The sequence below is a fragment of the Rhyacophila brunnea genome, unplaced genomic scaffold (genome assembly GCF_057557595.1).
Source record: "Rhyacophila brunnea isolate RB1 unplaced genomic scaffold, BYU_Rbru_1.0 scaffold_7, whole genome shotgun sequence".
Lineage (NCBI taxonomy): Eukaryota > Metazoa > Arthropoda > Insecta > Trichoptera > Rhyacophilidae > Rhyacophila > Rhyacophila brunnea.
In genome coordinates, this window is record NW_028233339.1 from 28,540,232 (window position 1) to 28,567,277 (window position 27,046).

Sequence of the window (27,046 nt, forward strand, 5' to 3'; positions counted from 1 at the left end):
CATTCGTGCGACGATTCGTTCCTTTAGAAAAAAATAAAAATAGTAGGAAACATAATGAGTCAAACATTGTCGATTCTTCGAATATGCTAAATTTCCGTAGCTATATAGAAATACTCCATTTATTTATTTCCTTACTACATCTATGTTCAAATCATAATAAAAATAACACACATAATTAGGGTTAAATAATATAATAAATATATTGTTGAAATTAAAAAAATATTGATGTGTACTGACCACATTTTAAATTTAAAAATTAACTAAATTAATAAATGGTCTTATACAACGTACGAGGGTGGGTCAATAATTCCTTAGAAAAAAGCATTAAAACAGGTTTTTTTTTTGTATTTTTTTTTTATTTCTCAACATAATCTCCTTGGAGCTCAATACACTTGGTTAGACGTTTCTCAATTTTTTTTAAACCGTCAGAAAAATAAGTTTTCGGAAGGTCCTCAAAATAAGCATTTGTCCGATCGATGACTTCTTCATTTGAAAAAAAACGTTGTCCACTTAGCCATTTTTTTAAGTTTGGGAAAAGGAAAAAGTCACTGGGGGCTAAATCTGGCGAATACGGTGGGTGGTCGACCAATTCAAACTTCAATTCTTCAATTTTAGCCATTGATCGTAAACATGTGTGAACACGGGCATTGTCCTGATGAAAGAGGATTTTTTTCCTGTTTAAATGAGGCCGTTTTTCTTCAATTTTGTTTTTTAGCTGGTCCAATAAAGATGCATAATAATCCCCTGTTATTGTTTTTCCTTTTTCCAAATAGTCAACGAAAATAATTTCACGTGCATCCCAAAGTACAGTAGCCATAACCTTACCAGCTGATTTTACGGTTTTCGCCTTCTTTGGACATGGTTTGCCTTCGCAATCCACTGCTTTGACTGTTCTTTCGTCTCGGGAGTATAGTGGTGTATCCATGTTTCATCTACAGTCACAAAGCGACGAAAAAATTCATCCGGATTGCGTTGCATGAGCGAAAACAGGGCTTTAGAGGCCACCACCCTATTGCGTTTATTGTCGACTGTGAGCAAACGCGGCACCCATCTTGCAGAAACTTTTTTCATGCCCAATTTGTCATGTAAAATAGAAATGACGCTACCTTTTGAGATCCATGTAACCTCAATTATCTCACTCAACTTTAATCTTCGGTCACTTAACACCATATCGTGGATTTTATTGATCATTTCTGGTGTAGTCACCTCTACAGGACGCCCTGAGCGTGGTTCATCCTTTGTTGATGTACGACCACGTTTAAATTCATTTAACCAGTTATAAATAGTTGCAAGTGAAGGAGCAGATATGCCGTGAACTAAATCCAACTCATTTTTTATTTCCTTTGCTGTTAACCCTTTTATATTAAAATGTTTAATAACAGCTCTAAACTCAATTTTCTCCATTTGCCATTTTTCCATTTTCCACAAGCAATTTTTTTTTTAAATGTACGAGAAACACACAACAACCCGACCAATCTGATTGAAACTTCGCAGCATACTGAATCGGTAGTGCCGCTGCATGAAAACAAACCGCTTACAGTACTAGTCGCGCCACCTGTCGGCTTTTCTAAGGACTTATTGACCCACCCTCGTATTTATAAAATTCAATATAAATGTTCATAGTTGGTATATAAGTAGTTTGATATAGTAAATGATGTTATGGCATTTCAACAAAAGCAGTGTAGACATTTTATCTAAATACAGTGTTTACGAAAAAATGCAAAGACAAGCATTTCGGATTCTTTTGGATTGTTTAAGACAATAAATTCTTACTGGTCGATTAGCTTCAATCAGGTTTTTCAATTCCCAATCGTTGGGGTTGTGCCATAAAAATGACTATAAACCTTTTTCATTATGATTTACAGAAACATTCTATGTCATTTACACGTCTTATGCCTACCATACCTTCAGTTTTTAGACTATTAAGATTTTTTCTATGGGTTATAATATATTTTGTATTTTGTATAATTAAATGTTACATTCTAAAATCTTTGAATTATTCGTTGAATAAAAAAAATAAGTTATTAAAAATTATTAGCAAGTTCAAGTAATTTACAACAAAAATCTTAGAGTGATCCGTGACGTCGGTCAGTAATTAAAGTAATACCTACTTTGATTTAAAATACAAAAGCCGATCGCTAATAGTAGCTCAATTTGGAAAGGGCTTCAGTGAGTATTAATAGCCATTAGTTAAAATTTGTTGCAATTAAGTATGACTCCTTTAGCAAAGTGGTCTATGTGCGTGGGCGCGATACCCGAGAGATGAAGGTTCGATTCCTACGGGGTGGGGGTGTCTTACTATTCTATATTCTTTTTCTATTGATTATAATATATTTTCTCAGAAGTGTTTTCAAAATTATGTATGTTTATTATTAAATAGCTAAAAAGTAAGGAGGGTTTATTAAACGGATTAATTATATTTATTTACACACTCTTTTCAAGGGACTCCACGTTAACTTGTGTAAATCATGGTAATTGTATAATATCTATTATGAAATACTTATCCAAATGTATCAGTATAATTCATAACTATTTAATTTAAAAAAATACTGAATAGCAGAATTACTATTTTTTTTAATTTAATGGTTTTAACTGAAATAAGATGCTTTGTCCACAATCTCCTTCCATGTAGAGCAATCCTGCGTTCCATCAGGAGGGCGCACGCCCTCGCAACGTCTATCCTTCTACGCCACCAGAGATTACTCTTATCTCCAAATTGCTCGGATCTCTTCGTACTATGTATAGTATTAGAGAACACGTCTCTTGCAGTTAAATGCAATGTAGATCACGATGCAACATTTTGCTATTTCACCTGCGGCCCGTATCGAGTAAAATTTGTTACAAGCGACAGGTAGACGTTTTTTTCCTGGCAAAAAGATCACACTGGTTTACGGCAGTATATTAAATTACATATTGTGTTTTGTGAATGACAAAATTTGTTAAAAAAGTTTTGAGGTGATACACTTTATACTCGTATTTTCGATTACTCTCAAATGGATGTATAAACGTTTATTATTGTATCTTCTCTGCAGATAAAAGTTTAAAATTTAACCTTTTAAAAAACTTCGCAACGTAAAATGTTAACCTTTTAAAGTTAGATAATAAAAATCTGGTTACTGACATACAGATTGGATTAAAAACTTTATTAATTGGCTTGTCCATATTTTCAATTCACAAAAAAATCTTTCCAACTTGTTGATCAAACAATTCAATGGCTACACGTTCAATAGGTAGGTCATCAGACAATTTGTATACAAATTAACAGTTTTTTTTTCGCAAGCACATAATTCAATTATTACTATTTCTCTTAACATCCATATTAAAAGTTAGAATCTACATGTTAAATTTCGTTTTATTTGTGGACGATATTAAACTTGTTTTGCTAAAATGAAACATACCTACTACTTGTTGCGAAAATCTTTTCATCTATATAATATTGAAAATGTAGCTAATCCTGTAAAAATACTTATTGCATCAATCATTGCACACATATAGTCTGCCAAAAATCATCATGGTTTGGAGTAGGTTGATTGGAAACACGAGTTTGCCATATTTATAAGTGGTCATTTTGGATTTATCCCTGTGTTTTATGAACAAACAAATCATCACCATAATCCAAAATACATTAGGTTTTAGCCCTTGCGGATGCATTATTATGTTGATAACAGAATATGTCCTAAACATCACACAAAGATCCCACTGGCAATCTCTATTTCCTATATCCTACACAAGATTGCCATATTTAATACTGATAGTCTGGATATCCTTTTCTACTTCAAATCCACTGCACGTCATTCTTTTTATTAATTTTTACTGTGTCTCGCCCATTGAAATGTTTGAATTTTAATAAACTGTGTGATATTTAGTTCATCACAAAAAATGTACAGTTCGAGGTAACAAAATATGTATGGATATTTATATTTAAAATAAAAATCTAACTAAATTTTATTCTAATATACAAGCGGTGGTAATAAATAAGTACATTTAAAACTGATATATGAGTAGTTATTTCAATTTCCGTCGACGAAAATGCTGTATATTTCATATGAAGGGCATAGCCGTAGCAATGCTGTCAAGTGTCATTCGTTCCATAAGAGCATATCAGTCGCAAGCACCGACTTGACGCAAAATATTGTATGTATGACTGAAGGCAACTGCGAATCGTGTTTAAACTTTAGCTCTGGAAAACACGGATATTAAAACGTATTTTGCAAAGGATGTGTCTGACTACTTGCCTGGCGGTGATGGAAGTGTCAAGCTTTCAACTGAGATGAAAACTAAAATAGTCACTGAAATCACAATGTCATAATACATCTACCATCCACCGTTATAAAATAAAGCTTTCTATTCATTCAACATGTCGTCTACAAATTGCGCTTCTAATATTATTAACTAGGTATTGAAATTAAATTAAATTATATTGTGTTCTACAATGTGATACGTACATAATTATATATTATGTACCTAAGTATACGCGAGAGGCCTTTCAGAGATGACGTGAGGTGCAGGGCGACCAGTATTTTTTAAAGTTCCCCTTTCAAAATTCATAACTGCGAAGAAGAAAATATAAAATCATAGTTTTTTATTGCATTTTAAATTATTATCAAATTTAGTGATTATTTATATATAATCAAAAGTACCTGCGCATGTAGTTCAATACTAAAATACCATATCTGAAAAAGTGCTTTATTTCAATATGCAATGAGTAATGACAGATGTCCATCTCTTATCGATACAATTACATAATTACCACCGACCAAGCTAATAAATTAACTTTAATTTATTTATTAACTGATAAATTGATGTTTAAAATGGCTAGTAAAATAAGAATACATTATAAAAAGAAAAAAAAGAGAGAAAGGAGGATTTGAATTTGTTTTTTTCAAAACAACCCATGGAAACATTGAATAGGTCCGTCGTAAAATAAAAAAAAACTTTATTATAAATTGGACGGTTAGGAGAAAAATTACTCTAAAGTTTTATACAAAAATTATCAAATATTATGTCTACGTATAAATTAATGACACGATGGTAAACATAATAATATATAAATACTTAACTTTTCTCAAGAATTCTCGAGAATAGTGTCGATTATTAATATTTTGATATTTTTGGTAAACAGTATTGTAAAATAAAAGTGTTTTATAAAAGCAGTATGGATGTCAAATTTTTCAGCAATAAAAAATGGACGATTCGGTGCTACCGACTTGGCGACCGGAAAAACTAGGCTACGGAATAACTAGGCTACGGAATAACTAGGCGTCGAAGAGGTAAATTAATACGAATAGACTTGATTCAGCAACTATAGTAAGTAGACGAATAATTATTCTAATAGTAACTATCTACCTATAAAAACGTGAGGCTTATGATTGTCGTTGAAAATGTGCTTTCACATTCAAGTAGTACACTGGGCTATTGCAAAAAAATCAATAGCAACAAATCAATAGTACAGTACGCAAATTACGCAACGAGTTTCTGCGAACTTTTGATTGGAATAATATATTACATACGTCTTCAATATAACGACCATGTGTACAAAAATATTGTACAACAATTGTATTAATATTTATCAAGCTCGCAAGGATATACAAAATTAGAGTTATAGAATATTATACACAATTTTAAAACACTTTAGATATATTATAATATATATTTACTAGAAAAATCTTTTTTGGAAGAAAATATGACGCCCAACGGGACTTAAGCCCATAACTACTGGCTTCGCAACAAATATGCTTTACCAATTAAACTACGAGCATCCTACTTAATTACGACGAATTTAACTAGTACCTAGTTCCAACATGAGATGCTTATCAAATTGCGTTCATGTTGTATTTTAAATTAAGGTATTTTTAATTTTCCTTATTTACTAACCGAACCCCGGATCATTCCAAATATTTGGTTAGAATTAGAACGTACTTGCACTTGCTAATAATTTAGTAAACCGTTTCTTTTATTCAACGAATAATTCACAAGATATAATATAATATAGCATGTCACATTCTCAATTTGTTGAATAAAAGAAATTGTTTATTAAATTACTAATATCACAAGACACATACGCACAATAATACATCCAGTATATAGAAAACAACATAATTGAATAATTCAAAATATTATAATATATTAAATGTGATATGGACGACATTTCATTTTTGTTAATATTCTATGAAAAAATTCTATAGTAGGGTGACGCACCCAATTGTTGGCACTCCACCAATTATCAGCACCCTTCAAGTTAACGTAAAAATATAAGATATGTAAGCATAGTTAAGTTTGCCAAGTATAAAAAATGTGTTTAGCAATTAATATTGTTTACGACAAGCAACATTCATCACACCAGGATTAACAAAATAGCGAGAAAATAGTGCGTCAAAAGTGCTCCGTTGTGTTTTGTGATTTTTTCCGCCATTTTCTTTCTGCAACGGTAAGAAAATGTTTCAATAGCCTTGCTATTTTGTCTACATCTAAGTGTTTATCAATAAACTGACGATTTAAATGATTGCGGGATAGAGCCAGGCATTTGAATTTAAAATTTAATTTAAGGTTAATTGTTCGTTGTCTATGTTTAAAGGGTGCCAACATTTGGTATCGTGATTGAGTAGTTTTCCTATTATTGGCACATGTGCTAATAATTGGTTATTTTGATAAAGTATTATTTTTAACAGATTTTAATTTCTATAGCCTATATCATTAAGGCTCTAAGTAATTCCATTGATAAAAATATGTTACACTCGTTTTTTCCAAATGTTAGCCCCATGCTAATAATTGGTTTTGGCTTGTGCCAATAATAGGGTTAAATTATAGCTTGTGTCTTTATTTTCAGACTGAAGTATTCAAAATGGATCCAGTTAATGTGAAAAAGAGGAAAGAGAAGAAGAAGACTCTCGACAACACAATAATAAAAAGAAAAATATACAACCATGATAACTTGGTAAAAGCACTTGAGGCTGTAAAGTGCGGTATGAGTAAAAAACTGGCCGCAAAAACCTTTCATGTACCGAGAGGAACTATTCAGTTCAGGTTACGGAAAGTAGATCATCAAGACCTTCCAGGACCAAGTACAGTATTAACCAAAAACGAGGAAGAGACTTTGGTGAAATGGATTAAAGACTGTTGCCGCAAAGGATTCCCTAGAAGAAAACTAAATGTTCAATTGAGTGTTGCACATTTCATAAAGAAAGCAAATAGAAAGAATCCATTCAAAGATGGAATACCTGGTAATAAATGGTACCAACTCTTTTTGTATCGTCATCCCGGATTAAGTATACGTGCACCTGAGGCAGTCACAGCATCAAGTGCGGCAGTGTCAGAGCAAGATATAAGAAACTGGTTCATTGGAATTGAAACCTACTTAAAAGACAACAGTTACTTTACCATTCTCTCGGATCCAAGTCGCGTGTTCAACGGTGACGAGTCAAACTTTCAGCTATGCCCAAAAAGTGGAAAGGTTATTGCAATGAGAGGTGAGAAGGATGTTTATGAAGTAGACCATGCATCTGCCAAATCTGCTCTAACAGTTCTATTCACGTTTTCTGCCAATGGAGATACCACGCCTCCAATGATCATATTTCCGAATAAAAGATTGCCTAAGGATATAACATTAAATGTGCCAGGAGACTGGGGTATTGGTTTGAGCGATTCGGGATGGATTAAGGCAGAGGTATTTTATGATTATATAAAAAACGTTTTACACCCTTATCTATTGAAAACAAAAAGACAACTCCCCGTTTTACTTTTTGTTGACGGACACAAAACGCACCTCTCTCTGGAAGTGAGTGAACTGTGTAAAAGCTTGGACATAGTTCTGGTAGCTTTATATCCAAACGCAACAAGATTGTTGCAGCCAGCCGATGTTTCAGCATTCAGGCCACTTAAGCAAGCTTGGAAAGAAAGTGTATTGAAGTGGAGGCGTGAAAACCCCTTAGCTGCACTCACAAAAACAGATTTTGTTCCTGTGCTCAAGGAAGCTGTCGTAAACGGCATTAAGCCTTCTACTGTTATAAATGGTTTTAGAACCACCGGTTTATGTCCATGGAATTGTGATGCAATCAATTTTAACAAATGCCTAGCACGTCAGAAAACTGTTGAAAATTCAAATACCGAAGAGAAGAACAATGACAATTTCAAAGAAAAGTCTCTATCAAAAGATACGTTTTATAACATAGTGGGAGAGAAAAAATTGAATGCCTTACAAACTCTTACCAAAGACTTTCTAATAGATAGTGACAAAATCCTGAAAAAGCTTTTGAACTATTTCCAACATGATGAAAAGCACCAAGAATCAGAAATATTACATGAGGACAACCTTACAGAAGAAATCACTATAGAAGAGATGCCAATTTTATTTATGGATATCCTTGATAACTCACAGTTTGATTTAGTTACTGTGCAGAAATCTATTGAAGAAATGGGAAAAAACAAATTTGAAAGAAAAGAACACAAAACTTTGCTTGAAAGTGACTTAGTTACTTTAGATAAAAACGAAATGGAGATTCCAGAAAGTGGTTTAATAGCAACGTGCAAAGAACATGTAGTTAAAGAATGCGAGATTATGGATATTATTAGTCAAAAGAAAGAATATTTAACCCCTGTAAAATTAAGTGACGTTTTAGTAAAACCGAAAACACCTGAAAGAAAAGGCGTTAAACAAAGTGAAAGAGTTTCCTTTGTCTTAACTTCAGACGAATGGCAAAGCAAGGAAACCCAGAAACGGAGAGAAAAAAGTCTTAAAGAAGAACAAGTCAAGAAAAGAAAAGAGGAGAGAATCCAAAAACAAAAGGAAGTGAAAACTAAACAAGGAGAAAAGAAAAACCTTTCAAAAAAAACAGCAGCAACGTTAATAAATAAACAGAGTAAGAAAGTGCAGTTCGGACCTGTGCAAAATACAACTAAAAGAGAATGTCAAGTGGAAAGAGAACCTAATGTAAAAAAAGAGAATATGATACCCGAAACGAAAAGAATCAAAGTACTGGCCGATATAAGATTGAACAAGCCTCTGGTGCCAATAGTTAACCAACAAGTCTCGAATCCCATAGTTGATGAAGACAAGAAAAATGATGGGATTAGAGATCCTTTTGATAAAATTTTAAGCAGTCGTAAGAAATCATACACGGTGGAAGAACTTGAAGCCATTTTAAATGATGATGATTAAATATTTAAACGGTTAACATCATAAGAACTTACGTAATTTATTTTAGACACCTAAATATTTTTTGAGAATTTTTGATCTCAATTAGTTCCTGAATTTATTTAAATATAATCATTATTTCTTTTGAGGTTTTTTAAAAATAATGTTACTTAATAATAAATGTATGAATACTAGTGTAAAACGTGTTTAATTTGCATGATTAATACACTTTTTTGGATCGCTATTAACTGTGCCAATAATTGGAAAAGGTTGTATCAATAATAGGAAAAAGTATGCCAATAATTGGAGTAAGGGCCAAACTCAGGAAATATCACAATTGTGTGCATATGCACAATACAAAAGTGTTATTGTTAGTATTCAAATAAAAGTTAAGTAAACATATTATTTAAATCAGAAACATAGGAACTTAGAAAGATAATTGATAGAATACTGTGCGAACTTGAACTGCTCAGTTCCCTTAAAGTGCCAATAATTGGGTGCTTCACCCTACCTATTTCGATAAGTATAATAATATAAACTTAAATGTCTCTTAACACAAAGTTATAATAAAATCATTTATACTCCGTGAAACTTTGACTGAAATGTGCTGATGCGTAATTTTGGTATAGGTAAGTGGTTATAATTAAATTACCTATCTTCAACACAAAACTTTGCATTAAAACTGATACAGGTAATAATAACTGGTTTTTTGCAATAATAATCTTAGCATTTAATTTTAGCACGTCTAAAATCTTTCATTGAAAAAATAATTACCTTCAATGTTATTGAAAAATATGTAGGTACGCGACTGAATATTTATGACAGACCTGTTTTTCTTACTTGAGAAAAGCAGTGACATCATATTATTGCGTTAGTAGGATAAAACGGGTCAAATCAGCATCTTTTGTTCCCACAAAACAGTAGTTGGTAACCTTTCATCAATAAGCCGTTCGAAAGTCAAAACCTGCAATGCAAATATTTTACTATCGATTTCAAAGTATGTGAATTTTACTATTTATACGATGAACGTGAGACCATCATCAACTGGGGTCTATCCACTGCTGGATGAATGCATACCCTAGCTCCCTACATTCTTCTCGGTCCATAATTCTTCGCTGCCACGTAATCCACTTTTAACTTTATGGGTTCGACTATCAAATAGGTTTAGGGCATTCCTGTGGTCGTTTAGTGCTCATTGAGTACCGTTGACTATTCGCAACATGTCCAGTCTATTGTTAATTACAATAATAAAAACTTATAAGAGTAGCGAAACGTGGTATGAAAAGATACATGTTTGACATAACGCGAAAATACCACGAATGAATAAGAATGCAGAAAAGTGGATGTGATGTGATAGAAGTCGCTTAGTATATGAAATGGCAATGTGCTGAAATTCCGCTCGAAGAAAGACAAATATCGTTATACACTGGTACCCTAAACGCCCACAGCTAGCATACAGTTCGATGGATGTACGTGGCAGTGAAGAACAAAAGCGGAAGGAGCTATGGGGAGGCCTTAAACCAGCAATGGATCATGATGCATAAACAGGTATATTTTAAAATATTTTTGGGGGTCTCGTTGTAAAGGGACGAGACCGTTATGTAGGTAGCCAGGAGGTTGAAGAGTCATCAGGAGGAGAGATGAGAAGTCGAGATTTGCTGATTGGTCCGATGGATGGAGAAGCGAGTTTTGATTACAGTAGTAAACAGTCGTTAAATAAGTATGTTACAATACTTGATAGTGTTCTGAGGCCCAAGTCTCGGTAGAATGAGATGCTGTTTGGAGCGATACAGAGACTGAGATACTAATAGACCGGGAACTTATTATCGAGTGACATGTCCAATGAATTATGATCGGCTATTTATTGACAGAGGCACTATTGAATAATATCTTGAAATGACTATTCAATAAATTGCGGATTAGCTATTTTATTGAGTGTGCGTTAATTAAACATTTCGCTGACTATCGTTGCATGAATATTAAGAAATAATATTATAAGTATTGAGGTCAGCTATTTCGTTGAGTTTACGATAATTGAATACTGACTGATTCTACGTGAAAATGAATATTAATAAATAATATTATAATTGAAATCTGGTCACAAGAATTTGATTACAGCCACATCTTTTAAAATATTAAGGATTTACAGAACAATTTACTTTACTTAATAAACTTTATTTGACTAGATTATTTGGTTAAAAAAGTTTCATCCTGAATAGAGTACAAGTTCTCGATAAAATAATTGGTCTAGTAGTTTTCTATTCACGACACTGTTCACAATATCAAAGGTTCACAACTACACATGACAGAGCAACATAAAAGGAAATTTGAGCCACGCATACTTATAAGAGTATGACGGGGCATGACGTCACAGTCTAGCATGCTTGGCCAAACTTTCTTCATCTTTACTTTTCCGTTCTCCGGATCTTTTAATGGTTTTGTCAATACGCTTGTAATTTGAGATATATTTCATTAGAATGTCTACTTTGTCTGCTTCATATACTTCATTATCTGGAGTACTTATTTTCACATTTATAAGGGCGGTGGTATACTACCTACATTGTTTTTATAGAAATTAAATATATTTGATGGAATGCGGTAATGTATTTTTGACGTGAAAAGATCGGGAAAGCTACGTAAGGTTTCAGTTTTTTTGTTGCTTACCCTTTATAAATTCTACAGTGTTATTATATATTTTATGTGTTTTTGTCGAGAAATAATACAATGAAAAATATTTTTTACATTCTTTTTTACAAAAATACAACTGTCTCAAATATAAACACTGAATTAGCTATTTTTTATTAAATGACTTTATTGAATTTTCAGCTATAGACTGTATTCACAATATTTCAATTATTACACAACTTATATAATAATTATGTCAGCTATAAACTGAGTTAAGTATTTGATGAAATACGTCTTTATGTCCGTGGTATTTAATGGATAGGTATAACATGGTACGAGGGTGGGTCAATAAGTCCTTAGAAAAGCCGACAGGTGGCGCGACTAGTACTGTAAGCGGTTTGTTTTCATGCAGCGGCACTACCGATTCAGTATGCTGCGAAGTTTCAATCAGATTGGTCGGGTTGTTGTGTGTTTCTCGTACATTTAAAAAAAAAATTTGCTTGTTTACAAAAAATGGAGAAAATTGAGTTTAGAGCTGTTATTAAACATTTTAATATAAAAGGGTTAACAGCAAAGGAAATAAAAAATGAGTTGGATTTAGTTCACGGCACATCTGCTCCTTCACTTGCAACTATTTATAACTGGTTAAATGAATTTAAACGTGGTCGTACATCAACAAAGGATGAACCACGCTCAGGACGTCCTGTAGAGGTGACTACACCAGAAATGATCAATAAAATCCACGATATGGTGTTAAGTGACAGAAGATTAAAGTTGAGTAAGATAATTGAGATTACAGGGATCTCAAAAAGTAGCGTCATTTCTATTTTACATGACAAATTGGGCATGAAAAAAATTTCTGCAAGATGGGTGCCGCGTTTGCTCACAGTCGACAATAAACGCAATAGGGTGGTGGCCTCTAAAGCCCTGTTGTCGCTCATGCAACGCAATCCGGATGAATTTTTTCGTCGCTTTGTGACTGTAGATGAAACATGGATACACCACTATACTCCCGAGACGAAAGAACAGTCAAAGCAGTGGATTGCGAAAGGCGAACCATGTCCAAAGAAGGCGAAAACCGTAAAATCAGCTGGTAAGGTTATGGCTACTGTATTTTGGGATGCACGTGGAATTATTTTCGTTGACTATTTGGAAAAAGGAAAAACAATAACAGGGGATTATTATGCATCTTTATTGGACCAGCTAAAAAACAAGATTGAAGAAAAACGGCCTCATTTAAACAGGAAAAAAATCCTCTTTCATCAGGACAATGCCCGTGTTCACACATGTTTACGATCAATGGCTAAAATTGAAGAATTGAAGTTCGAATTGGTCGACCACCCACCGTATTCGCCAGATTTAGCCCCCAGTGACTTTTTCCTTTTCCCAAACTTAAAAAAATGGCTAAGTGGACAACGTTTTTTTTCAAATGAAGAAGTCATCGATCGGACAAATGCTTATTTTGAGGACCTTCCAAAAACTTATTTTTCTGACGGTTTAAAAAAAATTGAGAAACGTCTAACCAAGTGTATTGAGCTCCAAGGAGATTATGTTGAGAAATAAAAAAAAAATACAAAAATAAAAACTGTTTTAATGCTTTTTTCTAAGGAATTATTGACCCACCCTCGTACTTTGGAATGCAGATAAGTATTCTTAGGTACCTACCTAATTTTTTCAGTAGAGCACGGCATACCTACTGTTTTTTCCAACGGCGAATATTATTTACAAAGTTGAAATTGGACATGACTTTCAATCACCGATCGACACCTTTCGTCATTCCAACCCAAAAAAAACACTACGCACGTAACAATAAACTTATTAATGTATGTAATTAATAACTACACCTACGATGGCCGAGCGGCTTAAGCATCTGCCTATAACACTGTGTATCCCAGGTTTGAATCTTGGGTCTGGCAAATACATGTTGTTTTGCGAGTTGTATTTGTGTCAGAGTATGGACTTAATAGGTTGAGCAAGTGGCTAACATCCATTTCTCGTAAAAACAAAAAATCTGTTAATACAAACCACTACTCTGTGGAGACGTGATCTTGTCAGGATCGAACATGGTAAAAAGAGACACTGATTTTACCAGTATATCCTAATTTTCTGACCGTTGTACCTTTTCAGTTTGCTTAGCACATTTTTTCTAAATACGAGTGAAATTTATCATTTCAGTACATTGTATTATTAAACTTAGTATATAAATTAAACCAAACGTTATTTATAATATTTTTAAACATTATATATATAGTTAAATATTATTGAAAATAAACATAATCAGAATTATTGGTCATCCGTTTTCCAATATGAAATATTTGCGCGGTTGAGTGGAGATAGGTACGATGTCAACATTTGTAGCTCGCGCGTCTTGTGAATTGCAGCGAATTGAAAAGCGTTGAAAATAAAGTGCACACAATATAATATCGTAGATATATACATATGGTCCTATAATATTACGACATTCAACTATACTCGAGTATGTTTAATATTTTGTGTATCAGAGATTGTAATTCTGGTACTGACTTAGATCGGCATTTTTAAAATAACACGTTATATTGTTCGTATTGATAGTATATTCATAGTTCAATACGTTAGAGGATGAACCACGGAAGTCACGTTTGGACTTTTGTTCAGGAGAGTGATTTTTGTGTAGGTTAAATGTTTCAAACTCTATAACTTTTTTAATAACTATAATAATTAGGGTCTGTAAACGGTATCATTCATAAATTAAATTTATTTTTGACCATAGTATGGATAGAAAGACCAAAAATTTTTTGCATATTTAACTCAGAAACTGTAAAAACTGGACTTCCGTGGTTTATCCTATAATGTACAGAGTTGTATACTGCTTTTATAAATTTTACAAAAATTGAGTTACGTTTGGAGGGTTGTTTAACAACAATATTTATTATTGACACATTTTTAAGATTTAAAAAAATATATTTATGAATAACTGTTGACAATATCCTTTTAATCGAATGAAACTGGTCCTGTATATAATCAAATTGTATAAATTAAATAGATAACTATAATTATATATATATACAAAATAGACCGTTTTAAATTTGCCACCATTTTGAACTCACAATTTGATACACTAACTCAGTCTATATTAATTATTGAATTAGATACTCGTAGAATAAACTTTTGGCAACGTATAAAAATATGGTTTAAGAAGGTTTGCACCACATAAAATAGGAGAGAGGAGGGAATATTGTACAAATTAAAAAAATATGTTATGCAGACTTGTAGAATATATAGTGAAGAAGCCAACGCAAACATGAATATTTCACAAAATTCAAATAGCATTCTTAATGAAATTGAGCCATATATTATCCGATCTGAAATTATATACGACAGGAAAAGGTTAAAATAATCACTTCATTGAGAAAGAATTGGTCAAATATCAACAAAAATATTAAAAATTTCAGGGGACAATGGCATACGTATATATATTGCATAACATCAGTGGAATCTCGTGTGTATAAATAAATGTCCAAAAGATTAAATAGTGTCCGATTTCAGCTATAGCACAACACAAGAACAACAATAGTAAATATGACAATAATTATCAAAACATAGTTGACTGATATGTTTACCATGCTAGTAAAATTCTCATGCAATATTTGAAAACATATTTGAATCGACAGCTAAAAATAAGTCGATTTTGGTTTAGGGCGCTGTGGAAAATCTTAATGCAAAATAAAAATCTGTGAAAAGAAAAATTTTGATAACCCATTTCTTAATCACAGAATATTACGTTAAATATATTTATTATAAGAGGGCAGTAAAGTAGTCAAGTAACTACCCACATATTAAAAATTTGAAAACATACTTATTAAAAAGTGTGTTCTATGGATATTATGTACAAACAAAATGTTGAAGGATTATTTTTATTTCACAGTTGAAGCCGCAAAATATATGCTTAGCATAACAGAAAACAACATATTCTTTTCTTACATAAGCATCTTTCGTACGTTTATAATAAAAAAAAACCGTTGATTGACGTTTGGAAGATTCTAGGCTATAATCCAGACCGCTAAAAAATTCAATATGTAGATTTTTATATATTAAGGAAAGTTATCGTTTCCGCTCCAGATGGAGCGTATAGACCGACTATATGTTAGGTTAATTGAAAGAAGGTTGTAAGCTATACTTTCAAACCATCTATATGTATAAGGCGAAAGTGGAGACAAGAACATAAACATAGTATACACACCCATTCTATGAATTCAGATTGGTTAAAAAAACAACATTACATTTGTAATAGATTAAGCTGAATAAATTTTAATATACTCAAATCACATTCACTTAAAGTGTCATAAGTTAATTTATATTACGTATATATATATTATATTACCTACATAACATGTATTAATTAATATTAATACTATCCACCGAAGGTACTTGATGGAATTTGAATTCTAATGGATTCAAGCTCTGTACTATTATATTTAAGTCGTTTTTTGCGACCCGGGTTTCGCCTTTCGGCATCTTCAGACGTCGTGTACACTCACCAAAGGTAAACACACACTGACAACGAACTCTCTTTACTCCAGCTTATATAAAAAACAATACAATAAAGTAGGTAAAACTTCATTACCTACCTATCAAGTCAAAGGTTACAAAACTTATTTTTTTATTTGTTTCATCATCATCAGCCTGAATCTATCCACTGCTGGATGAAAGCCTCTTCAAGCTGCTTCCACTTCTCTCGGTCCTGTGCATTGCGTTGCCACGTACTTCCCCAGAACTTTATCATTTCATAGATCCAGCGGCCTCTAAGTCTACCTTGCGGACGTTTTGTACTTCTTGGATACCACTCGATGACTAGATTTGTCCAACGATTGTCTCTTCTTCGAGCTATGTGTCCAGCCCATCTCCATTTAAGGCTTTTAATAAACTCTATTACATCGCAAACCCTTGTCTGCTTCCTTATCCACTCATTCTTCATTTTGTCTTTTCGCGTTATGCCCAGCATGCACCTCTCCATACCACGTTGTGCTACTCTAAGTTTCTGGATCTCTCTTTTACTTAGGGTCCATGTTTCACACGCATATGTGATCACGGGAAGCACACACTGGTTGAACACTTTGCGCTTTAGGCACAGTGGAAGGTCACTTTTGAAGATATTATTCAGGCGGCCAAAAGCACTCCAGCCTAACTTTACTATGCGAACAATTTCATCAAATATACATCCATCTATAGACACTTGTTGTCCCAGATAGATGTAGCTTTTCACCTGTTCGAGCTGAGTGCCATTGATGAGGATCTCTTTTTGGCGTGCAAAGCAGTTGAACATGACTTTCGTCTGTGTTACATTTATTTTCAAACCTACTTTGTTGCTTACTTCAGCGAGTTCCTGCATTCTGCTTTGGAGGTCTTCTGAGTCTTGCGAAAAAATTACTATGTCATCAGCAAAGCGCAGATGACTCAGGTATTCTCCATTTATGGGGATCCCTTTGTCATTCCAGTCAAGTTGCCTGAATAAGCCTTCAAGGGTAGCTGTAAATAGTTTAGGTGAGATTGTATCACCTTGTCGGACTCCTTTGCTGATAAAAAATCTTTGCGATGGTTTATGGAGATTGACAGATTCTGTTGCGCTACTGTATATATTATTGAAAATATTTATATAGCGCCCAGGGATTCCTTGTTTTCTGAGTGCGTCGAGTATTGAACATTTCTTTATCGAATCAAACGCCTTCTCATAGTCTGTAAAACCCATGCATAGTGGCAGTTTGTATTCCTGGCACCGCTTTATGATTTCTCTGACGACTTGGATATGATCCATAGTGCTGTATCCTCCTCTAAATCCGGCTTGTTCTCTCGGTTGGTTCTCGTCTAGTACATTTTGCAGACGGTTTGAGAGAATTTTTGTGAACGTATTGTAGAGAATAGAGAGTAGACTTATTGGACGATAATTTACTAGGTCTTCTTTGTCACCTTTTTTGTGAAGAATGACAATGCTGGCATTTTTCCATGCCTCTGGGACATCCTCTTTGTTTTTATTTGTTTATATGTTTGTATATATGTTTGTTGTATATAGTTGAATATATGTTTATTATATAAGCTAGAGTAAAGAGAATTCGTTGTCAGTGTGTGTTTACCTTTGGTGAGTGTACACGACGCCTGAAGATGCCGAAAGGCGAAACCCGGGTCGCAAAAAATTACTTAAATGGAATAGTACAGTGCTTGAATCCATTAGAATATATTAATTAATTATTTGAACTGTGGTAAGCGGCATTTTTTGTTTATTTGTTTGTTTATTTGAAAAAGACACGTTGAGTACATAACAAATTATTAATTCAGGACGTTCACAACATGACATTTAGAATAAAAATTACAAGTAATCAGTTAGGAAAATCAGAAAAAACAAAGTGGAGGAAAAAAAGAAAGCAAAAATAGTTTTATACAAAAGAAATAAAATTTAAGAAAACAACAATGATTCAAAAAATACAAATTAAACAATAAAATAGAATTTAAAAAACAGAATATATAATGGATCGCCAAAAATATCTACATCTCTAGGGAGTGCATTGACCAACCGCACAGCCCTCGCTATTGGTGCCTGGTGAGCCTGACATGAGGAAACAGCTTTCACCCAAAATAGGTCATGGCTGCGACCACGCATGTAATTGACGGGTGTGTAAAAATTTAAATTTTCTAGAATATCGGGATTGAAAATGATACCACGTGAGAGCAGGGAAAAATGCTTTAAGAGCAGAAGTGACCTACGAGCTTCAAGAGAATGAAAGGCGAGCATGCCTTGAAGAAAGTTAGTCGGAAAATACTCGTTTGAGAAGGTGTCAAAAGGAAAATAATTATAAACTTTAAAATAGAGATGACGAAGAAATTTTTTCTGAACACGCTCTAAAACAAGCTTATAGGAAACTTCATAAGGACTCCAGATGATGGAGCCATACTCAAGAATACTCCGTACTAACGACACATAGAGTGTACGTAAAACAGTTGGATTCTTGAATGACTTGGCTTGTCTCATGACGAATCCTAGAAGCTTGCTCGCACGCAATGCCGTAGAAGTGATGTGCGAGCGAAATGATAAACGTGAGTCAAACAATATGCCAAGGTCTTTAATTTCTGATTGACGGTTCAGTAATCTATTTGACATATTGTAGTTGAAAATAATTGGAGATCTTGATTTCGAAAAGCTAATACACACACATTTATCAGTATTAAATTCGAGTTTATTTTTTTCCGCCCAAATTTCAATTGAGTTGAGATTATTTTGTAATATGTGACAATCTAATTCACTGTGAATTGACGCATATAATTTTAAATCGTCTGCAAAGAGTAAAAACTGGATTCCATTTATAACATTGACAATGTCATTGATGAATATAAGAAACATAATTGGACCAAGATTTGATCCTTGGGGAACACCTGAATAAGTTTGAAAGACGTCGGATCTACACCTTGCATACTCCACATATTGACAGCGATGCGAAAAGTAAGATTTGAAAAAGTTGATAAAATTTATAGATCCACCTACTGCACTTAATTTGTTAATGAGAATATCATGATCTACCCGATCAAAAGCCTTTGACATATCTGTATAAATTGCGTCCACTTGACAATTTACGTTCAGCGAATGAGATATGTACTCAGTATACGTCATAAGGTTTGTAACTGTTGACCGAGCTGATCGAAATCCATGCTGAGCGTCAGTCAGTTGACCGTCTACATGTTTATAAATATACCTATGCAAAATAGACTCAAATAACTTAGCTGGTGCAGATAGAACAGCCACCGGGCGAAAATTTATTATTTCAGAGCGCGAGCCTTTTTTGTGCACCGGACGAATACGGGTTAGGCTCCAACAATCTGGGAAGACAGAAGTACTTAGGCTGAGATTAAATAAATATAGTAGGGGGTCAGTTAACAGCTTATGACAGCCCTTTAAAATCCAAGGGGGGATACCATCAGGACCTACTGAGGATTTTGGATATAGTCGAGAGAAAGCATACACCATGTCAGTCTCATCCAGAAGACCAATATCTAGTACCGGCCAGGAAGATGAAATACTATCCGGGTGAGGTGTGGGCAATATCGAAGGAGCTTTAGAATATACAGACATAAAATATTGAGCGAAACCGTTAGCAATGGACTGGGAGCCACTCAAAACATTCCCTTCCAGAGACATAGATGATAATTGAGCAGAAGAGTCGCGCGTACTTCTAACGTAATTCCAAAATGATTTAGGATCTGACGCTAACTTCCCCCCGATACCATCAATGTATGACTTATACGCAGCACCAATGGAACGATGCACACTCCTACGCAGATTAGAAAATGAAATATAATCGCTGAGACACTTCGATTTCTTCCATTTTTTGTGATGCAAGTGCTTTAGTCGAATGTTTTTAATTAAATCAAAATTGAACCATTTTGGGTAGCTGCGCGAAGAGCCCGATGATTTTTTTATAAAGAATGATTTGTCAAATACATTATATATACATTGGTAAAATACCTTCACTGCAGCATTGCTACATCACTGCTACATAAAATAATACAATAATGTGTTTACGTATGTATACATTATATACTTACCATATTACCATGGTTTGATAGTTTTTGCAAAAAACAAGACACATTCGGAGGTTTTGAAGAGGAAACATAAACCATACCTTTTTTATTTCTTTATCTACCTATCTTGTAAGTCATTTTAAAATGAATCATGAGAAAGCGAGCGTGACCTCGCCACATGACTTTTTACACCACTCACGGCCTATCACAGTAGTTTGAGAAAGAGATCCCGCATTTAACTTCCCTGTATCCCTTATCACATATTAAAAATTTGAAAACATACTTATTAAAAAGTGTGTTCTATGGATATTATGTACAAACAAAATGTTGAAGGATTATTTTTATTTCACAGTTGAAGCCGCAAAATATATGCTTAGCATAACAGAAAACAACATATTCTTTTCTTACATAAGCATCTTTCGTACGTTTATAATAAAAAAAAACCGTTGATTGACGTTTGGAAGATTCTAGGCTATAATCCAGACCGCTAAAAAATTCAATATGTAGATTTTTATATATTAAGGAAAGTTATCGTTTCCGCTCCAGATGGAGCGTATAGACCGACTATATGTTAGGTTAATTGAAAGAAGGTTGTAAGCTATACTTTCAAACCATCTATATGTATAAGGCGAAAGTGGAGACAAGAACATAAACATAGTATACACACCCATTCTATGAATTCAGATTGGTTAAAAAAACAACATTACATTTGTAATAGATTAAGCTGAATAAATTTTAATATACTCAAATCACATTCACTTAAAGTGTCATAAGTTAATTTATATTACGTATATATATATTATATTACCTACATAACATGTATTAATTAATATTAATACTATCCACCGAAGGTACTTGATGGAATTTGAATTCTAATGGATTCAAGCTCTGTACTATTATATTTAAGTCGTTTTTTGCGACCCGGGTTTCGCCTTTCGGCATCTTCAGACGTCGTGTACACTCACCAAAGGTAAACACACACTGACAACGAACTCTCTTTACTCCAGCTTATATAAAAAACAATACAATAAAGTAGGTAAAACTTCATTACCTACCTATCAAGTCAAAGGTTACAAAACTTATTTTTTTATTTGTTTCATCATCATCAGCCTGAATCTATCCACTGCTGGATGAAAGCCTCTTCAAGCTGCTTCCACTTCTCTCGGTCCTGTGCATTGCGTTGCCACGTACTTCCCCAGAACTTTATCATTTCATAGATCCAGCGGCCTCTAAGTCTACCTTGCGGACGTTTTGTACTTCTTGGATACCACTCGATGACTAGATTTGTCCAACGATTGTCTCTTCTTCGAGCTATGTGTCCAGCCCATCTCCATTTAAGGCTTTTAATAAACTCTATTACATCGCAAACCCTTGTCTGCTTCCTTATCCACTCATTCTTCATTTTGTCTTTTCGCGTTATGCCCAGCATGCACCTCTCCATACCACGTTGTGCTACTCTAAGTTTCTGGATCTCTCTTTTACTTAGGGTCCATGTTTCACACGCATATGTGATCACGGGAAGCACACACTGGTTGAACACTTTGCGCTTTAGGCACAGTGGAAGGTCACTTTTGAAGATATTATTCAGGCGGCCAAAAGCACTCCAGCCTAACTTTACTATGCGAACAATTTCATCAAATATACATCCATCTATAGACACTTGTTGTCCCAGATAGATGTAGCTTTTCACCTGTTCGAGCTGAGTGCCATTGATGAGGATCTCTTTTTGGCGTGCAAAGCAGTTGAACATGACTTTCGTCTGTGTTACATTTATTTTCAAACCTACTTTGTTGCTTACTTCAGCGAGTTCCTGCATTCTGCTTTGGAGGTCTTCTGAGTCTTGCGAAAAAATTACTATGTCATCAGCAAAGCGCAGATGACTCAGGTATTCTCCATTTATGGGGATCCCTTTGTCATTCCAGTCAAGTTGCCTGAATAAGCCTTCAAGGGTAGCTGTAAATAGTTTAGGTGAGATTGTATCACCTTGTCGGACTCCTTTGCTGATAAAAAATCTTTGCGATGGTTTATGGAGATTGACAGATTCTGTTGCGCTACTGTATATATTATTGAAAATATTTATATAGCGCCCAGGGATTCCTTGTTTTCTGAGTGCGTCGAGTATTGAACATTTCTTTATCGAATCAAACGCCTTCTCATAGTCTGTAAAACCCATGCATAGTGGCAGTTTGTATTCCTGGCACCGCTTTATGATTTCTCTGACGACTTGGATATGATCCATAGTGCTGTATCCTCCTCTAAATCCGGCTTGTTCTCTCGGTTGGTTCTCGTCTAGTACATTTTGCAGACGGTTTGAGAGAATTTTTGTGAACGTATTGTAGAGAATAGAGAGTAGACTTATTGGACGATAATTTACTAGGTCTTCTTTGTCACCTTTTTTGTGAAGAATGACAATGCTGGCATTTTTCCATGCCTCTGGGACATCCTCTTTGTTTTTATTTGTTTATATGTTTGTATATATGTTTGTTGTATATAGTTGAATATATGTTTATTATATAAGCTAGAGTAAAGAGAATTCGTTGTCAGTGTGTGTTTACCTTTGGTGAGTGTACACGACGCCTGAAGATGCCGAAAGGCGAAACCCGGGTCGCAAAAAATTACTTAAATGGAATAGTACAGTGCTTGAATCCATTAGAATATATTAATTAATTATTTGAACTGTGGTAAGCGGCATTTTTTGTTTATTTGTTTGTTTATTTGAAAAAGACACGTTGAGTACATAACAAATTATTAATTCAGGACGTTCACAACATGACATTTAGAATAAAAATTACAAGTAATCAGTTAGGAAAATCAGAAAAAACAAAGTGGAGGAAAAAAAGAAAGCAAAAATAGTTTTATACAAAAGAAATAAAATTTAAGAAAACAACAATGATTCAAAAAATACAAATTAAACAATAAAATAGAATTTAAAAAACAGAATATATAATGGATCGCCAAAAATATCTACATCTCTAGGGAGTGCATTGACCAACCGCACAGCCCTCGCTATTGGTGCCTGGTGAGCCTGACATGAGGAAACAGCTTTCACCCAAAATAGGTCATGGCTGCGACCACGCATGTAATTGACGGGTGTGTAAAAATTTAAATTTTCTAGAATATCGGGATTGAAAATGATACCACGTGAGAGCAGGGAAAAATGCTTTAAGAGCAGAAGTGACCTACGAGCTTCAAGAGAATGAAAGGCGAGCATGCCTTGAAGAAAGTTAGTCGGAAAATACTCGTTTGAGAAGGTGTCAAAAGGAAAATAATTATAAACTTTAAAATAGAGATGACGAAGAAATTTTTTCTGAACACGCTCTAAAACAAGCTTATAGGAAACTTCATAAGGACTCCAGATGATGGAGCCATACTCAAGAATACTCCGTACTAACGACACATAGAGTGTACGTAAAACAGTTGGATTCTTGAATGACTTGGCTTGTCTCATGACGAATCCTAGAAGCTTGCTCGCACGCAATGCCGTAGAAGTGATGTGCGAGCGAAATGATAAACGTGAGTCAAACAATATGCCAAGGTCTTTAATTTCTGATTGACGGTTCAGTAATCTATTTGACATATTGTAGTTGAAAATAATTGGAGATCTTGATTTCGAAAAGCTAATACACACACATTTATCAGTATTAAATTCGAGTTTATTTTTTTCCGCCCAAATTTCAATTGAGTTGAGATTATTTTGTAATATGTGACAATCTAATTCACTGTGAATTGACGCATATAATTTTAAATCGTCTGCAAAGAGTAAAAACTGGATTCCATTTATAACATTGACAATGTCATTGATGAATATAAGAAACATAATTGGACCAAGATTTGATCCTTGGGGAACACCTGAATAAGTTTGAAAGACGTCGGATCTACACCTTGCATACTCCACATATTGACAGCGATGCGAAAAGTAAGATTTGAAAAAGTTGATAAAATTTATAGATCCACCTACTGCACTTAATTTGTTAATGAGAATATCATGATCTACCCGATCAAAAGCCTTTGACATATCTGTATAAATTGCGTCCACTTGACAATTTACGTTCAGCGAATGAGATATGTACTCAGTATACGTCATAAGGTTTGTAACTGTTGACCGAGCTGATCGAAATCCATGCTGAGCGTCAGTCAGTTGACCGTCTACATGTTTATAAATATACCTATGCAAAATAGACTCAAATAACTTAGCTGGTGCAGATAGAACAGCCACCGGGCGAAAATTTATTATTTCAGAGCGCGAGCCTTTTTTGTGCACCGGACGAATACGGGTTAGGCTCCAACAATCTGGGAAGACAGAAGTACTTAGGCTGAGATTAAATAAATATAGTAGGGGGTCAGTTAACAGCTTATGACAGCCCTTTAAAATCCAAGGGGGGATACCATCAGGACCTACTGAGGATTTTGGATATAGTCGAGAGAAAGCATACACCATGTCAGTCTCATCCAGAAGACCAATATCTAGTACCGGCCAGGAAGATGAAATACTATCCGGGTGAGGTGTGGGCAATATCGAAGGAGCTTTAGAATATACAGACATAAAATATTGAGCGAAACCGTTAGCAATGGACTGGGAGCCACTCAAAACATTCCCTTCCAGAGACATAGATGATAATTGAGCAGAAGAGTCGCGCGTACTTCTAACGTAATTCCAAAATGATTTAGGATCTGACGCTAACTTCCCCCCGATACCATCAATGTATGACTTATACGCAGCACCAATGGAACGATGCACACTCCTACGCAGATTAGAAAATGAAATATAATCGCTGAGACACTTCGATTTCTTCCATTTTTTGTGATGCAAGTGCTTTAGTCGAATGTTTTTAATTAAATCAAAATTGAACCATTTTGGGTAGCTGCGCGAAGAGCCCGATGATTTTTTTATAAAGAATGATTTGTCAAATACATTATATATACATTGGTAAAATACCTTCACTGCAGCATTGCTACATCACTGCTACATAAAATAATACAATAATGTGTTTACGTATGTATACATTATATACTTACCATATTACCATGGTTTGATAGTTTTTGCAAAAAACAAGACACATTCGGAGGTTTTGAAGAGGAAACATAAACCATACCTTTTTTATTTCTTTATCTACCTATCTTGTAAGTCATTTTAAAATGAATCATGAGAAAGCGAGCGTGACCTCGCCACATGACTTTTTACACCACTCACGGCCTATCACAGTAGTTTGAGAAAGAGATCCCGCATTTAACTTCCCTGTATCCCTTTAAACTGAAGCATAGTTTCCCTTTACCATCGGGGCGTAGGTTTTTTATACAGCGGGATATGAGTGCACAAAGTAAACCAAAACTTTTACGATGAATGAGAAATTTGATATGGTATTTGACGGTGAAAGAGTTTTGTTAATTAATTATGGACACCTCAGTATCCTCACCCAAATGTAATACGTATATTTAAGTTGAAGAATGACAATGATAGTGAATGATAGTAGATTTGGTATATGGTAGTATTAACATCTAATAAAAAAACGTTCTTATCTAATATTACACTACCCTTACCCTATTAATTGACTCTAATTACCTTATTTATATGAAGCTTTTGATAGATTTCATGAGACTTGATGAACCATTGATGATCGTTTAATTTTAAATTCAATTGTTTATAATTGTTGTTTATTACATTAGTTAAAATTATATTGTGTATACCCTCCGATTCTTGTAGCCAGGTTTAGATTAAAACGGGAAAGGGGTGATTTCGGCACAGTTTATTATGCCACGCGACCCTTGGGGCCTGTTGACAATAATAATTTTCCACTGCGGGTCAAAGCGGGCGGGAATATTAGAAATTTAAATAATTATTATTCAGACCCCTATCATAATTATAAAATTATTGTATCCACAAAATTGGTTATTCAAATGAAGGAAAGCGCTTCCGAGATATTATGCAATTTGTTTTCGATTGATCTTAAATTTGTGGATTATTATATTTGGGATCACTTGTTTACTGATTTGATTCGATATATAAATAGCATGCATTAACAGATTCTAAGAATGCTTTATATGCGATCTTTATTTTATTATAATTAAAATAAACCTATACATTTAATTCCTAACAAATTTAAGCTTTCGACTGTGGTGTAGCATTCAAGCGAATGCTACACAGTTTTACATTTTACTGAAATGCACCTGGGTCTTTTGCGCAGTTACGCATAGTCACAATAATATGACAGATAAACATAATAAATGAAAATACCGTTGCTGTCATTTACATTACACATTGTAGAAAGGTGGTATAAATTATATTATACTTATAATATATATTGTGATGGTACTTTAGAATAATAAAAAACCTTTTGCAAAGCATAAAAAAGATTTATTGGAAGGTTTTAGTTAAAATACCATTTGGACGTCGTTTTCCTTGAAAGTAGTAAAACTGATAATGGAATTGGCTACTAACTTTAGGAGGGACTTTTGAGAATAGTTTTCTGGTTTTTTTATACGCTCCTAAATATTATAGATACTAGCATAACGTTCCTAATAATTAACAAGACTTTAGATATTATTTCGTTTATGTTTGAATAGACAGAAATATTAATGCGCATTTGCAAGGAAATGTCATACTTGCCAGTTGCAAACACTACAATAAGGTCGATAAGAAGATTATTAAAAATGTTGATCGAAACGCAACTCTGTTCATTACTTTGTATTAGTTAAACCCTCACCTGTATAGCTCTTGACGTTTAACCCGTGCATTTGTACAGAAATTGT

At 34.0% G+C, this 27,046-nt stretch overlaps 2 protein-coding genes across 2 annotated transcripts in view; one reads left to right on the forward strand and one right to left on the reverse strand.

The window, feature by feature from the left end:
- The window catches only part of LOC147064693 (5-hydroxytryptamine receptor-like), a 359,129-nt gene that overhangs the window by 293,095 nt on the left and 38,988 nt on the right, over positions 1 to 27,046 (reverse strand). The gene's annotated exons all lie outside the window — the stretch shown is intronic.
- LOC147064694 (uncharacterized) lies at positions 6,562 to 8,789 on the forward strand. The gene is made up of 2 exons (XM_085957621.1): positions 6,562 to 8,167; positions 8,685 to 8,789. Exons 1-2 carry the CDS (start codon positions 6,842 to 6,844, stop codon positions 8,787 to 8,789), a joined length of 1,431 nt encoding a protein of 476 aa, XP_085813747.1. The 5' UTR covers positions 6,562 to 6,841.

Excerpts from the sequence above, each read along its gene's own strand:
- LOC147064694 (XM_085957621.1), top strand. The coding sequence starts at position 6,842 with ATGGATCCAGTTAATGTGAAAAAGAGGAAAGAGAAGAAGAAGACTCTC. Across the intron at positions 8,168-8,684 it reads AAGATACGTTTTATAACATA|ACGAATGGCAAAGCAAGGAA; the intron begins GTGGGAGAGAAA and ends TCTTAACTTCAG.